The sequence below is a fragment of the Drosophila serrata genome, unplaced genomic scaffold (genome assembly GCF_035046125.1).
Source record: "Drosophila serrata isolate PLE 108 unplaced genomic scaffold, ASM3504612v1 contig_249, whole genome shotgun sequence".
Classification (NCBI taxonomy): domain Eukaryota; kingdom Metazoa; phylum Arthropoda; class Insecta; order Diptera; family Drosophilidae; genus Drosophila; species Drosophila serrata.
The window spans coordinates 24,037-39,067 of record NW_028257147.1 but is presented as its reverse complement, the minus strand read 5'-3'; the positions used below and the strand labels follow the sequence as shown (position 1 = coordinate 39,067).

At 43.5% G+C, this 15,031-nt stretch overlaps 4 protein-coding genes across 5 annotated transcripts; 3 read left to right on the top strand and 1 right to left on the bottom strand.

Annotated features, from left to right (window-relative positions):
* The first annotated feature begins 400 nt into the window (after positions 1-400).
* On the top strand, positions 401-3,019 carry LOC110187574 (uncharacterized). Of its 2 annotated transcripts, XM_086832336.1 has the most exons (5): positions 401-531; positions 592-981; positions 1,041-1,343; positions 1,405-2,498; positions 2,568-3,019. In XM_086832336.1, the coding sequence occupies exons 2-5, from the start codon at positions 652-654 to the stop codon at positions 2,842-2,844; spliced, it is 2,004 nt and encodes a 667-aa protein (XP_086688462.1). In that variant the 5' UTR covers positions 401-531; positions 592-651; the 3' UTR covers positions 2,845-3,019. The 2 variants fall into 2 exon arrangements, with proteins under 2 accessions (XP_086688462.1, XP_020812619.2); XM_020956960.2 differs by having other exon boundaries at positions 435-981.
* Positions 2,955-4,469, bottom strand: LOC147643650 (uncharacterized; the record flags this gene model as incomplete). The annotated part of the gene is made up of 3 exons (XM_086832337.1): positions 2,955-3,291; positions 3,353-3,715; positions 3,769-4,469. Coding segments are annotated over 3 exons (1,356 nt in total), but the record flags the coding sequence as incomplete, so codon positions are not given.
* Positions 4,470-7,204: 2,735 nt separating this feature from the next.
* Positions 7,205-8,494, top strand: LOC110187572 (uncharacterized). Its single transcript, XM_086832335.1, has 2 exons — positions 7,205-8,122; positions 8,199-8,494. The coding sequence occupies exons 1-2, from the start codon at positions 7,242-7,244 to the stop codon at positions 8,470-8,472; spliced, it is 1,155 nt and encodes a 384-aa protein (XP_086688461.1). The 5' UTR covers positions 7,205-7,241; the 3' UTR covers positions 8,473-8,494.
* A 14-nt stretch (positions 8,495-8,508) lies between these two features.
* Positions 8,509-14,689, top strand: LOC110187566 (Tubulin tyrosine ligase-like 4B). The gene is made up of 8 exons (XM_020956955.2): positions 8,509-9,003; positions 10,330-11,009; positions 11,841-12,291; positions 12,352-12,723; positions 12,785-12,971; positions 13,025-13,195; positions 13,257-14,265; positions 14,343-14,689. The coding sequence occupies exons 2-8, from the start codon at positions 10,356-10,358 to the stop codon at positions 14,502-14,504; spliced, it is 3,006 nt and encodes a 1,001-aa protein (XP_020812614.2). The 5' UTR covers positions 8,509-9,003; positions 10,330-10,355; the 3' UTR covers positions 14,505-14,689.
* Positions 14,690-15,031: the final 342 nt, after the last annotated feature.

Genomic DNA, 15,031 nt, shown 5'->3' with positions numbered 1-15,031 from the left:
GCTGAGGTCTGGCAGCACTGTAGCTGGAAAATTCAAATAAAACAGTACTCAGAGCTGCCAGACTGCGTAAGTTTAACAGTTTCCGGTTTTAAATATTTATAAACAATTGCAAAGCTAAAAAGCCTTTTTAGATATATGATAAATATTACAAAATATTTATTTAACTTATATAAATATCTTTTTTAATTTGTAAATTGTTTGCAAATTTAATTCGTCTTCCAATCTCATCACCTTAGACTTCAGACAAAATTTAATTTAAAATTTAGCATAATGTTGACCCGAAAAAAATCGTTTTCCAAAGTTAAGAAAGGCTTCCTCACCCTTTACCTCTGTTGTTTACATTGCTTCAACGGAGTCCTTATCATTCTTAGTTTGTAATTGTTATGCATTCAACGAACTGCTTTCAATATGTATGTTTTGTATGACTCTGATAGGGATTATGGGATCTTCTTGTGAGGCTATCAGTGCATTCCCCCCACGGAGTGGTGGCAAACCAAGATCTGTGGGACATTTAATAAAAGGCAGCGTATGGTGGGCCTTACAATTAATTAAATTCCAAGCTGCAAGCCCTACAGTTCTTTTGTTTTAAAGTGTTGCAATAGTATTTTTCAGTGAGAAACATATTTGAATCATTACGGAAGTGGTAGTAAGATGAAAATGCGTCTCTCTATTTTCGTGGCCACGCTGCTGGTCCTTCAACTGTCGCCTACGCCTGCGAATTCAAAATGGTTTTCGAAAGTTGGCACAAAAATTGGGAATTCGCTGGGCAAGGGTGCCGGAAAGGTGGGCAAGGGTGCCGGAAAAGCGGCGCTTGCAGTGATCGCAGGGATGGCCGTTGAGGCCAGCGCTAGTGCCCTTATCGAGGAAGCAAATCATATAGACACGCCTCGTGAACCAACATTGAAGTCAGAGTCAAAAGAGGAGCTGTGGCTGGCAAAAGTCGAAGCTGGGATAGATAGCATTGAGCAGAGGAACAGTGTGGTGAGTGTTTAAAATAATCTTCGTCTGTATCACAAATTTACAAGGGTATCCCACTGAAGCATCACCACTTTGCGGACTACACCAGGGATTCGATTACAGAAAATATGGAGCAAAACATTCCAATTATGGCCAAGATGAAGGATATCCATGATGTCATGAATGACATCTCTTTGCGCTACCAGTGGATGCAGATTTACGGAGAGTCGAGGCTCTTCGAAAACTTTACTTTAATCAAATTTGCCGAGGACAGTCTTTCGGCAATCCATCAGATAGACAGGATTCATGCAACGCTCCTCGGAAGGGAGGAAAGAGCCCATGTAACGCCCAATAACCTTCTGTTTCAACTGCAAGCCAAATTAAAAGTAATTTATATTTATAAAGTACGAAAATTTGACGATACTTAACATGGTTAATGCCTCCTAGGGCTCATCATATCACGTCTGCAAATCGCAACAGTCTGCCCAGCAGTTTTTTTACCTGCTATTCAAGGACATCGCCATCACCGAATTGAAGGCCCACGCCATGATTGAGTTCTCCTGGCTGCTGCTCAAGCAATTTGAACAGGGAGAATTTACCGAGGAGAAGAGGGTGATACGGGAGGCCCTCAAGCGGAGGACAAGCCGCACTCTGAGGATGTTCAAGGACGTGATTAGCAGAGCAGATCGCACCGTTTGGCGATGCGATCCGACACACCACACGGCGGGACTCACCTACGAGGAGGTCACCCGCGTCCTACAAGGCTACATAGAGAACGAGGTGGATCTGCACGAGGATGGGAGATGTCGATACGAGTGCTCCCGCTACCATAACACCAGAACTCACGGATGCTACCACAATCAGTTCTGCTCCAAGCAGACAAAGTGTTCTGGTCGCGTGCACAACTGCCAGTATGTGGAATACAAGATGCAGGTGTGTCAGGCTCCTCAGGACTCCACCAGGCGATATGAGTTTGTCCATTATGAGAGCGGATATAGGTTTGGTCCTGGAGGTCAGTGCGCCAGATACCTAGACAAAGCAAGCGGCTGGCGTCGCTGGATATTCTGGAAATGCACCTACTGCATGTGTTTATGCGATGAGCAGGGCCCCAAATCCGATCGCTATTTTAACCTGCGACCCGTGAAAGCCGATGTGGAGCACAACAGAGTTGTGACTGGTCTTCGTTTCGTAAAGCGGAATCGTGTATTTCATCTACAAATCCAGGAAGGAGAGCTCCTACCCGAGGGAGCCATCAACCAGACCACTCTCCAGTGGAAGCCCGTGGACGATTACAGGATCACCGATAGGAATGTGCGACAGGGTATCGATTACAACATGCTGACCTACGACAGGCGCTCCATCGATCTGGATGAGCTGGAACCAAGGGAAACCAACTCGCTTATAACCGGGATAAGGTTTCGAATCATTGGAGATCATTTGCATCTGGAGGCTCAATACTCTCAGTTCGAGTTCCACAGCGGCAAGCTAATCGAGCCAACGAAGAAAAGTTATTGGGAGACAATGTCTAGTGATCAGGAAAGGTAAATTATCGATTCGGATTAACATTCTGACAAAAACTAATACCTTTCCGAGCTTGTTCTTTTCTCTAGAGAAAAATTGCCCCTGAGAGGCACCCATATGTCCACACGAACCACCGCCTCCTCGATTGTGTTCTCCAGCAGCATGCAGTACATCGATTTCACCCATACGGGCTTCGAGCAGGACGTCGCACAGACCACCGTGCCTTTTATCGACATCCAAGACGTGGTCTCAAATCCACCGGTGCCGCTGTCCGGCATAGGAATCTACTACAAGGGTCGCCAAGGCTACGGGGGCTTCCTTGGGCCCAAGATTGTAAACTTCGATTTTGCTTCGTACCTACAATGATCCAAAATTTAGTTCCAGGATGGCATGGAAAAGAATCTCGAAAGGAAGATTTGCTCTTTTAAATATAGATAAATCCGCCTGGAGATTGTTCAAATCAAATCAAAATTAAATAGGTTTAATATGTAACATTTGTATTATGTTGTTCCAACCACCAATTACATTATGGGAAAATCGAAATTCTGGCTGAAATCGTAGGTTATTAGTTTGGGAGCCACGTAGCCACCGTATCCCTTGCTGCCTCTGTAGTAAACTCCAATTCCGGAAAGAGGAACCGGAGGCTTGGAGACAACTGCTTGGATGTCAACAAGGGGCACAGTGGTCTGAGCGGCATCCTCTTGAAGACCCGAGTTTGTAAACTCCACATAATGGTCATTGCCGCTGGGATACGGCTCAGAGGAAGTGGAGGTTTTTGGGAACACTTTGGTGTTCTCCAGGACCACTTTCGTCCTAATAGAAATGGGGCTTTAATAGACAATATTCACCCCTTAGATGCTTGTAGTAACATTACCTGATTTTCTCGCTGTCTCCTGACAACCATTTGGTTGAATCAGTGAGCTGGCCGCTCTTAAAGTCAAACCTATTGAACTGTGCCTCCAGATTAAGATGGCCTCCAACCACTCGGAATCGCAATCCAGTCACCACAAAGTTACTGTGTTCTTTGATCTCAACTAGATCGATTGATCGATTCTCGTAGCTCAGCATGTGAAAGTCCACGTCCTTCTTAACGTTCTCATCTAAGATGCTGTAAGAGTCCAGGGGCTTCCATTGGAGAGTGGTCTCGTTGATCGTTCCATGTGCTAGGAGCTCCCCCTCCTGGATCTGGAGGTGGAATATGCGATTGTGCTTTAGAAATCGCAATCCAGTGACAACTCTGAAGGGAGCAGTGAGAAATATATGTATGTCAAGAGCGCAGCTCAAACTCACCTGTTCCGCAATATATCGGCTGTTACTGGTCGCAGGTTGAAGTATCGATCCGACTTGGTCCCCTCCTCATCACACAGGCAGAGGCAATAACTGCACTCGACGAACCAGCTCAGCCAGCTTTTAGCTTTGTCCATCTTCCGGCTGCACTCCTCAGGGCGTCCCATGTGGCCTCCGTCTTCACCCTGAATAAATTCGTACCGCCTGTGTGAGTTCGTCTCCGACTGGCATACCTGCAGGTCGGACTCCACAAACTGACAGTTGTGCAGGAAACCTTCACACCTCGGCTGCTGGGAGCAGATCTCATCCCCGTTGCATCCCTCGCTCCTCGCGGATTGGTAGTAGGCGCAGTCATGTCGACATGTCCCCTCCGCACTGAGATGCACCTCGTTCTCGATGTAGCCTTGGAGAAGCCGGGTGACCTCATCGTAGTTGACTCCGGCCTTGGGCTTCAAAGGATCGCAACGCCAGACAGTTTGATCAGCGCCACTCATTTGATCCTCGATCCTCTTCCGAGTCCGTTTCATCCTTTGCTCAAAGTCCTCCCGCACTGTTTCCTGCTCCACGGTGAACCCGGTTCTTCCAAATTGCCCGAGGAGTAGCCAGGACCACTCCAGCATGGCAAGGGACTTTAGTTCGGCGAGAGCAATGTCCACATACAAAGTGTATAGATACTGCTGTGGTGACTGCGGAGTCCTGCAAGTTCTATTTGGATATTTCTGTAAGCATAATTAAATATTCTAATTAGAGTTATGTTTCTAGCTGATTAACAGCTTAGTATTACCTGATAGCCTTCGGCAAGGGATCTCAGAAGATGCCTCCCTGCAAAAGGTAGATCCTCGCTTCCAAAGAAGAAAGCGTGCAACTTTTCCATCCTAATCTCCTTACGTTCGTTGGCAACGGTGTCTTCTGCGAAACGAATTAGCGTATCATTTTCAAACCTGCCCTTCTCAAAATGCCCAAGATAGTCGTATAAGTGCTCTATCCATCCTATGGTTCTATAAGATTCATCGAACTCCGAGCTAAAGTCAAAGCTTTCATCCATGTAGCCGTTTGGAAGGACGGCAAATGCAGCAATATTTCGATTCTATTGGAACCCTCCAGTACAGTTTCGGTTCTATTTATAAGACTGGGATTGAACTCACCGTGGCTCTGTTCAGCTGCTGCAACTCATCGATCCGTCTGATTATGTCACCCAATCGTTTATTCGTTTGAGTTAGCTTAAAAATCGGTTCTTCAGACCTTTCCGAAGAGGCTTTGCAGAAGAAAGTCTTCTGAAAGGCCAAGAAAGAGACCAGTAAAAGGAAATGTTCTCCCTTCATGGCGAACTTTTTCTTTTAAATTTATTTCTTCTCTGTTCTGATGCTCAAAACTTAATGAATATAATTTAATTATTTTGGGCTGATTTTTGAGTAAAGCTGCGCACTTATCAGTGTTTTCGCAGGCTTATTAAAATAAACTAATTAAATGAGAAAATACATGTGTGTATAGACATTCATCTTACACTTATTTTTATATGTTTGCAGAGTACTATAATTTTAGTCAGAAGCTTGAAACCCAGTGAAGGAGTCATTTTCGACCCTATAAATCATATATATTTTCGATCAGGATCAACAGCCGAGTCAATCTTGCTGTCCAGCAAAAATGTATTTTTTTCAAAAAATTAAAATTTTTTATCGTTAAAATTTTCAAAAATGGATAAAAAAAATTTCATTTTGTACAATTTTAATAGAGTACGAAGATTTTTTAACCCTATAAAAACTAAGAAAGAACAGCTCTCCGAATACAAATTAATACATTTTTGGCTTAGTTATGATCGATCGTAAGGGTATACAATCTGTGGTCTCCCGAACTTGGCTTCATTCTTGTTTTTAGTATTTTTTAAGCATGTCGCGCTTAAAGATTATAAGAGGAAATATATGTACTATCACTAAGCAAAAAATTTAGTGGTACTATGTAGATTTTATAATAGAAGTGAAAAAATTGAATGTAGCGATAAACAAAGCACTCCAAAAAATTATTTGACTTTAAGACTTTGTGATTGCAAAAAACATAGTTTATGATTCAAGCTAATCCTAATAATTAATAGGAATTATAAAAAATAACAATCAATGAAATGTTACTATAAGAGAGCTAAACAAACCATTTGATTTAAGTTATTTGATACGTTTTACCTAAGGTCTCAGTATATAAAGTATCAGGATCTAGTGGCATCGGTATGGAAAGAATTTTCCCACATATGCTAATTAATATTAATCAATACATATATATTCAAACTATCATTTTGGGCAGAAGAATCTAGAATCATAGTTTAAAAAAAAACAATAACCTGCAAGTTTTCTCAGAATCGCCACAATATCTCTATGGGTCCTAAGAAAACAATGCCTCTGATTAGAATATGAGTTTGCAAAAAGATTTGATTTTACTATATATTTTGTTGGTTTATATTTTTGTCACTCTCAAAAAGCGCTCTCAAAGGCCGCTCTCATTAAAAAGGGAAACCAGATTAGAAAATAATTTAGTTAGGTTCTTAGCGTTAAGGAAAACACATCGTTCCGACATCTTATCGCTAAACAAAGGGACATCACCTTTATCCCTGTGAAAATGGAAGTCCCATTTCTTCTGGCTTTGCTGTTGGTCATCGGAAAATCTATCAATGGTGCTCTTAATGGTCCTGCTGCAATTCGTGCTGGCCTTGATGGTGCCATTGAGTGGGCACAATCCAATAAATTCATAGATTACGTGCCAGACGAGAATATTCCAATTGTTCAGGAACCCAAGTCAATGGTTGAGCCTTGGTTGGTGGAAATCCGAAGCCGGATCGAAGGAATAGATGACACGATGAGGGAGCAGGTAAGCTATAAGGATTCTTTTGTTGCCTATGCACCTCTAAGAGATATCCCTCTCTAGCATCAGCATTTTGCGGACTTCATAATAGATTCGGTCGCAGACTATATAGAAACGAATAGTCCCACAATAGCGAAGATGCAAGATATTCAAAAAATAATGAACAGGATTAGTTTTCGCTACCAAAGGATGAAGACATATCAAAATAGGACGGCCTTTGAAAAGACAACCCTTTCCAGCTTTGCTGAGGAAACGCTCTCGATAATCCATGACAGTCTTGATGAACTTCACACCACGCTCTTGGGAACCGAGGACAAGCCCCATCTAACCCCCAACAATCTTTTGGTCGAATTGGAAACCAGATTAAAGGTTGTATTAACTAACATACATTTGTATCCCTGTAATACCTTATAAATGATTTGTAGGTTTCATCCGGTCACATGTGCAGAACGCGGCAGTCCTCCCATTTGTTTTTTTATCAGCTGCTCGAGAACATCGCACTCACCGAATTTAAAGCCCTCGCCTTGGCTCATTTCTCCTGGACTTTGCTCAAAGAAGACGGTGAATTCACCGAAGAGAAGACACTAATGCGACAAGAATACGATCGCAGGACAAACCGCACTCTGAGGATGTTCAAGGACGTGATAAGCAGATCAGATCGCACTGTTTGGCGATGCGATCCGGCACACCACACGGCAGGAGTCACCTACGAGGAGGTCACCCGCCTCCTACAAGGCTACATCGAGAACGAGGTGGATCTGAATCCAGATGGGAGGTGTCGGTATGACTGCGCCCACTTCGATTACACCAGCAATTATGGATGCTACGATAATGAGTTCTGCTCCAAGCAGCCGGCGTGTTTTGGTCACGTGCACCACTGCAAGTTTGTGGAATCACAGATGCAGGTTTGCCTGGCAGACTGGAGCTCCAGCAGGCGCTACGAGTTCGTCCATTATAAAAGCGGACATAGGTTCGGACAGTGGGTTGAGTGCGGCAGGCAAACAGAAAGGGCGAAAAGCTGGGGTCGCTGGATATTCTGGAAATGCAGCTACTGCATGTGCCTGTGCGATGAGCAGGGTCCCAAATCCGATCGCTATTTTTACCTGCGACCCGTGAGAGCCGATGTGGAGCACAACAGAGTTGTGACTGGTCTTCGTTTCGTAAAGCGGAATCGCATATTTCATCTCCAGATCCAGGAGGGAGAGCTTTTGCCCAGAGGAGCCATCAATCAGACCACTCTCCAGTGGAAGCCCGTGGACGAGTACAGCATCACTGATAAGAATGTGCGGCAGGGTGTCGATTACCACACGCTGACCAACGACCGACGATCCATCGATCTGAATGAGTTGGAAGCACCTACCAACAGCTCCCTTATCACCGGACTGAGATTTCAGAACGTTGGAGGCCATCTCCATCTGGAGGCTCAGTATACCGAATTCGATTTCCTGAGGGGCAAACTTATTGAACCAATGGAGCAGAGCTTTTGGGAGACTGATGGCAATCAGGGAAGGTAAATCCAATCTACAAGTTTAATTAATTAATTGTTCTGAATTACTCATAAAATTAACGACTATTCTGTCTTTAAGCGAAAAACTGACCCTAGGAGAGACCCATGTGCCCACGTTAACTACCTCTTCGGTGCCTTTCCCAAAGACCTACCAGCATATTGATTTCACCCACACTGGATTCGAGCAGGATGCTGCCCAGACCACAGTGCCCTTTATTGACATCCAGGATGTTGTCACAAATCCACCGGTGCCGCTGTCCGGTATTGGCATCTACTACAAAAGACGTCCCGGTTTTGGAGGTTTCCTTGGACCCAAGATTGTCAACTTCGATTTTGCCACATATCTCTCATGACCTAGTACGTACTTCCGGAAGATTTGAGTTTAGAGAAAAGTAATGTGTTCAAAACAGTACTTCATAGATTTTTACCTCAAATTTTAAATGAAATTATAATGGATTTTGGCATTTGAAATAATACATAATACTCAAATTTTTCTACTAAAAGTATTTTATATACATTAGCATAGACTTGTTTTTAAGCGATTCGAATTGGATTTTTTTGTGGCTAAATTTGCAATTTTCAGTCTTTATTCAAAAAGCGCGCCTTCCGGCCGCCCGACGACACCAGAAATCGACAGAAGTATCGATCTATCGATAGAAGCTACAGGACAGCGAACGGACAAGTTGGCATCCTTGTCGCTGTTTGTTGTTTTTGCCGCTGCCGCCGCTGTTGTTGTCGTTTTGAATGAATATCAATATCAGTCACAAAATCTAAACAATTTAGATCTAGTCCCCGAGTCGAAAACTGTCTACAAATTCTCGGTTTATTTATACAATTCAACAAAATTCGTTGTGCGCATGCAAAAAGAAATCAAAAATAACAAGGTGAGTCCAGCTTCACGCACACACACACACTCACACACACTAGTGCGCGCACATGCAGACGCACACGGACGCAGCAAAAGCCGGCTCTGAAGGAGAGAGTGAAATAGCGACAAGGGTCGCAATTTTTTCGCGCCCTCTTGATTTTTGAATTTGAGCGAAGGCGAAAGTCTTTTCTTTTATATATTTATTTTGTTGGCACGCTTTGCATTTATATTGTTATTGATCGATCGGCAATCGATCGCGTCCGCCGATCGATGATCGAAGTGTGCCCCGCATTCTGGGCGATGCTGCGTTTTTCGCTTTTTTATTCTTTTTTCGCGTCTCGTTGGATGATCTTGGTGCCGTGCCATGAATCTTCGAAAATAGCCAGCCATTGACACGCCTCGCACACACACACACACACACACGCGGACTACGTCGTCGTCGTGGTGAAGTAATCCTGAGCAATCTGAACAATCGGCACCTGCAGTGGCCCAAAAACAAAAAGCGACCACCTTGAACCCATTCGGCAGACCCACTCCACTTAGCGCGGAAAACCCCCATTACGTTCCATTCCGATCCCTAAAGTAACCCGAAAAGTGCCACAAAGATCTGGGAAATCAGTTTCAAAAAACTCCAGAAGTAAATAAAGTCTTCAAAAATAAAAAATAAAATAAAATATGGAAAGGTGTTTATAAATTTAAAATTATATAAAACACATTCATGAAAAAAGTTTTCATTTAAATCATTTAAAAATTGAATAACTCAGAAAGAAAGAAAAATAACCTTCAGGAAATAAAATCCTAATAATAAACATAAATGGAAAATACAAATACCAACTATATCAAAAACAAATAGAGTTAAAAAATACTACAAACAATTGGAAGTATAAATAAATGATAAAATTAAAATACCAAATATAAATATTAAAGTATTATTTATAAACAAATGTGACCAAGAATTAAATACTTAATTAATATGTTTTCAAGGAATCCTACTAAAGCAATCAACATAAAAGATAGCAAATAAAACTCGTAATATTGAATAAACTAACCGCATAAAAGACCTTCTATCAATTTTAATTTAAAACATTTACAAATTATATGCACATTCTCACAAACTTAATTCTTTCATTGAGAAAGAAGGCTGGCAAACGTCCACCATTTGAAAAGCAACAATGATAAGAATGAAAACAAAGGACTTTAAATAGAGCTGATTACAAAATAAACTGAATAAAATTCAAATTAGATAAAGACAATTAAATATATATCACAATATATCGAAACATTTGTATCAATTCACATATTCTACAATAATATATATTTATAATTCTCTTCCCCTTTTCAGTTATTTAAATTACCTGTAACTTCAGTATGGCTCAAATGACCGAGAAGAGGACGACGTCGGCCCGATCGGGGACAGCTGCCAAGGAGAACCACAGCTTGACGGGGCGAAATCTTCGCCATCAGCAAAATGGACAGCAGCGCAATGGCGGCGGCAAGGGCATCGAGATTCTGGACTTTCACGAATCCTGGCTGGAAGAGGTTGAGCTCTACAAGGACAAGATGGTCATGGCCAAGAAACTGGCCCATCACAACCACGTACCCACCGCTGGCCATCCCTTCAGTCCGCACCTCTCGGCACCAAACCGAAATCAAAGCCGGATTTCCACCGGCACTCCGCCGCATCGTAGCGCCGCCGGTGGAGGATCACATTTGGCCACTTCCGCTGGCTCTGGCGCTGCTGCTGCCGCGGCCGCCGCTGCAGCCAATGCCACAGCCCGATCCCCGCCCTCAGCCGCCCAAAAGCCCAGATCACCGCCATCGCCGCGTAAACGCCTTACGCCGGAGAAAGTAGTCAGAAGTAGCGTCTCATATGCCGGAGATTCATCGAAGGTCACGCCGACATCGCAGCGCATCGGCATTCGGGGAATCCCGTCTCCAGCCACCAGTACCAGTCCAAAGAACACGTCCGCAGCCGGCACACCCAACAGTATACTCCAATCGGAGTCGTACAAGAAAGTCCAGGTGAGTGTGGAGAAGCTATAAACTATATGTTATCTGTTTGGATCGGGCACTACATTTGAGATATTTGTGAGTAGGAAAGATTAGCTAGCATTCTTTGTTTTCTATCAATAATCTCTGATCTATGAATATATAATAAGGATATGTTGCTAGAATTACGAAATTATTAATTTAACTCTAAAAAGGTCTATTATTTAGGCATATAGTAACAAATTTAATTCTGTGCTCTAAGCAATGTAATAGATCCTATTAAATCCTTTACTGGCTTTCGAATAAAATTATAATATAATGGTATAATGAATACCTCACAATTTACTAATTTCTTTTTGTTATATTCCTAATTTTCCCCGCCTCTGCTATTTATCTGAATAAACTTTGCTTTATCAATTATATATTAACCTCATTTATAGTCAGCAAGCAATTTCTCCATTAATTCATTTTAAACTTAAATAAAATGTAGAGTAAAGAAGTTTTAATACTGTATAGATTTTTCTCTTTTTTCTCTTTTACATATGTGAGATATATCAATATTCCCTTTGATATTTTGGGTCAGCTTAAATATATGTTTCGAATATATGTTATTTAATGTTATTCTGAACTTCGATATATCAAAGATATATTTTTAATATGATCTTAAGAACGATGGGTATACATATCATATTCTTCCCTTCGATATACATCCCTAATTGGACTGCATTATCAATGACTTAAATAAATCAGTTCATTTTATTCCTGTTAATTGCTAACATATATCATGTCTGTTTTCCCATATTCCCCCCACTGCGTGCTCCTTGTCCGTTTCCGTTTCCGCTTTTGCTTTAACTAACCGCCCAGATGCTATTGAAGCGCGCCCGAGACGATGCCTGCGTCAAGGGATCAACCATCAATGGACGTACCAAGCGATCCAGCCTAAGTCCACATGCCCTGTCCAAGACGGCACCGTCGAGCGTATCCTGCTCAAGCACGCAAACGTTAAAGGCATCACCACCCAGCAAGATTGTGGTTAACACCTTCCATGGAAGCAGCATTCTAAATACCCAGCAGGAGGAGAAGAGCAAGCTGCTCACGCAAAATGGGCTGACCAAGTCGGCGGCCACCGCCCTAGAGACGAGCCTGTATGCCTCGTTGTACACCCAACCGCCTCACATTCAGCAGGTCCATCATCACTTGGCCAATCAGCGAATTCCGGGAGGCGAGCATAGCGCTACATATGTGGGAGTGTCCTTGAACAAAGGAGCAATCCATGATCATCATGATCGGAAGCACGAAGACGATCCATGTGCAGGTGAGCAAGTTTGCTATTTCCTAAAGGATATTTCTGTATGCATATGTTTCTAATTCCTAGCTATCGATGACATTAACAACTACGATGACTCCGACTCGGAGGAGGAGTATGTGGGCACGCCATTCTTCCTTGAGGAGGATAGCACAGAGTCCCACCAGAGCCGGCATACACGTCTACTGCCAGCGAAAACACATTCGAAGGAATCGGTGGCCACCACGGATTCGGAGGCATCCGTTTATTTCCGCCCGGAAACGATCCTCTCGCCCAGTCTGTTCCCGAACGTTCCGCCCTACCTCAACTTCACCTCGCACGCCGACAAGGGTCCCCCCATGCCGGCAGCTTTGCATCGAGTTCTTAAATGGAAGCTAAGTCCCGTCATGCCAAAGATAGTTAAGCGAGTAGTTCTGAACTCAGGCTTTCGTATCATTAAGAGTGAGTTTTCTGTGGCACCTAATCTTTGATATGTGATCTTTAATCTGTGATACCTTGGCAGATACCACCGACTGGATGGCCGTGTGGGAGAAGCACATGAAGAGCCCTGGATTTAGGACTATTAGGTCGCACCAAAAGTACAACCACATACCCGGATCGTTCCGTATTGGACGCAAGGACACCATGTGGCGTAGCATCTACAATAACATGAAGAAATTCGGCAAGAAAGAGTTTGGTTTTATGCAAAGGTAAGTATCCAATTATATAATAATTTGGCTTTACCATACTTTTGCTTTACTAGATCCTATATAATGCCTGATGACCTGGAGAATCTGAGACAGGTTTGGCCTAAGAACGCTTCCAAGCTCACCAAGTGGATTGTTAAGCCGCCTGCCAGTGCCCGAGGAACTGGCATTCGGATAGTGAACAAGTGGAGCCAGTTTCCGAAGGATCGCCCGCTGGTGGTGCAAAAGTGAGTGTCGAAATCCCTGCAATTAATCTGTATTCTTATGAGAAACTTAACCCATTTGCAGATACATTGAGCGACCCTTGCTGATCAACGATAACAAGTTCGATATGCGGCTCTACGTAGTGTTGACCTCCATCAACCCGCTGCGCATCTACATGTTCAAGGATGGACTGGCGAGATTCGCGTCCGTCAAGTACAGCTCGGAGCTGAGCAACTTAGACGAGCGCTGCATGCACCTGACCAACTACAGCATCAACAAATTCTCGCAGAATTATGCCAAGAACGAGGACTTTAATGCCTGTCAAGGTCACAAGTGGACCTTGCAATCCCTCTGGTCCTGCCTGGAGAATCGTGGCGTGAATACCAAACGCCTGTGGGCCACGCTGCGGAATCTGGTTATCAAGGGAATCGTGAGCGGAGAGTCAGGACTGAATCGCATGTACCGCCAGAATGTAAACTTTCGCTACAACTGCTTCGAACTCTTCGGCTTCGATGTGCTGCTGGACGAGAATCTGGTCCCGTGGTTGTTGGAGATCAATATATCGCCCTCGCTGCACTCCGAACTGCCGCTAGATCTTCATGTAAAGGGTCCCCTCATTCAGGCTGTGCTTAACACGGCTCTGTATCAGGTGCCGCCGAAGCTAAATGAACACCAACAGAACGAGATTCTACAGGAGTTAAATCTGAGCGGGCCGCTGTGCCATGACAAGCGCATCTTCACCACCTGCCTGACGGCGGAGGAGGTACGCAAACACAATCAGTATACCAATCGCAGCATCGAGTTCCGGGAGGAGTATGTGGATACCATACTGGACAACCTGCTGCCGGACGATGTGCGGTGTCTGATTGTGGCCGAGGACGAGCTGGCCCGGTGCCAGCCTCTGGAGCGAATCTTCCCCACCGCTGACACACATATATACCTGAGGTACATCGAGAACGCGCGCTACTACAACCGCCTGCTGGACGCCTGGGAAACAAAGTACGCCAAGAAGAGGGATGTGGGCATTGCCCTGCTGTCGCGTTTCTGCCGGGACAAGTACCATCTGCAGGTGTCCGATGCGGCAATGGAGAAGGTGAATGATCATTTTGTCTCACATTTTTATCGATTTTTCTGCAGTCCCTTTTCAAGTCATATTTCTATCTTATCTAGGAACCAAATGTTGCACTAACCGAGATCGATATGCTGCATGTGCGAAAGGATGAGGTCCTGGATGGTAGCCCCACGCTGGCCATGCTCAAGCCCACCCAAGTGGATAGCTGCGATACGGCGGCGGCGCCCAGTGCGAACACAAGCATCGAAACTAGGGCGTGAAGCTACCCAGACCAAGACTGACAGCATCCGCATGCACTCGGACTATTCAAGCAGCAAATTTAGATTATCGCCACTGGTATTTCCATTTCCCTTTTCCCATCCGACAGGAAACTACGCCTCCGCCTCCTCCCTTTCGAAGATTCACCCCAAAGTTGTCTTTACCAAATAAATTTACTAAAATCCGATCGTGTTTATCTCTCTAACCGTACAGAGAAAGGAAGTTATCCTTGGCAAGGTCCTTAGTTCGAGTGTCTAACGGGTACTTCATATATATTTCGATGATCCTACTGCCAAGTGGACCGTGTCTTGGTTTTTTATGCAATTATATTTTAGAAAATTGTAAAGTGAATAAAAAAAATACACCATTGACTGGTTTTATAATTATAAACAAAATTTAATGTCTATTAATTTACTAAGAGAAAAGATTATTCTATATATTTTATTTTTTCTAAGATTATTTTAAATTTGTAATATAATAATGTTTATATGTATATGAAATAAAAATGTTTGTTTTTGAAACTTAAGTA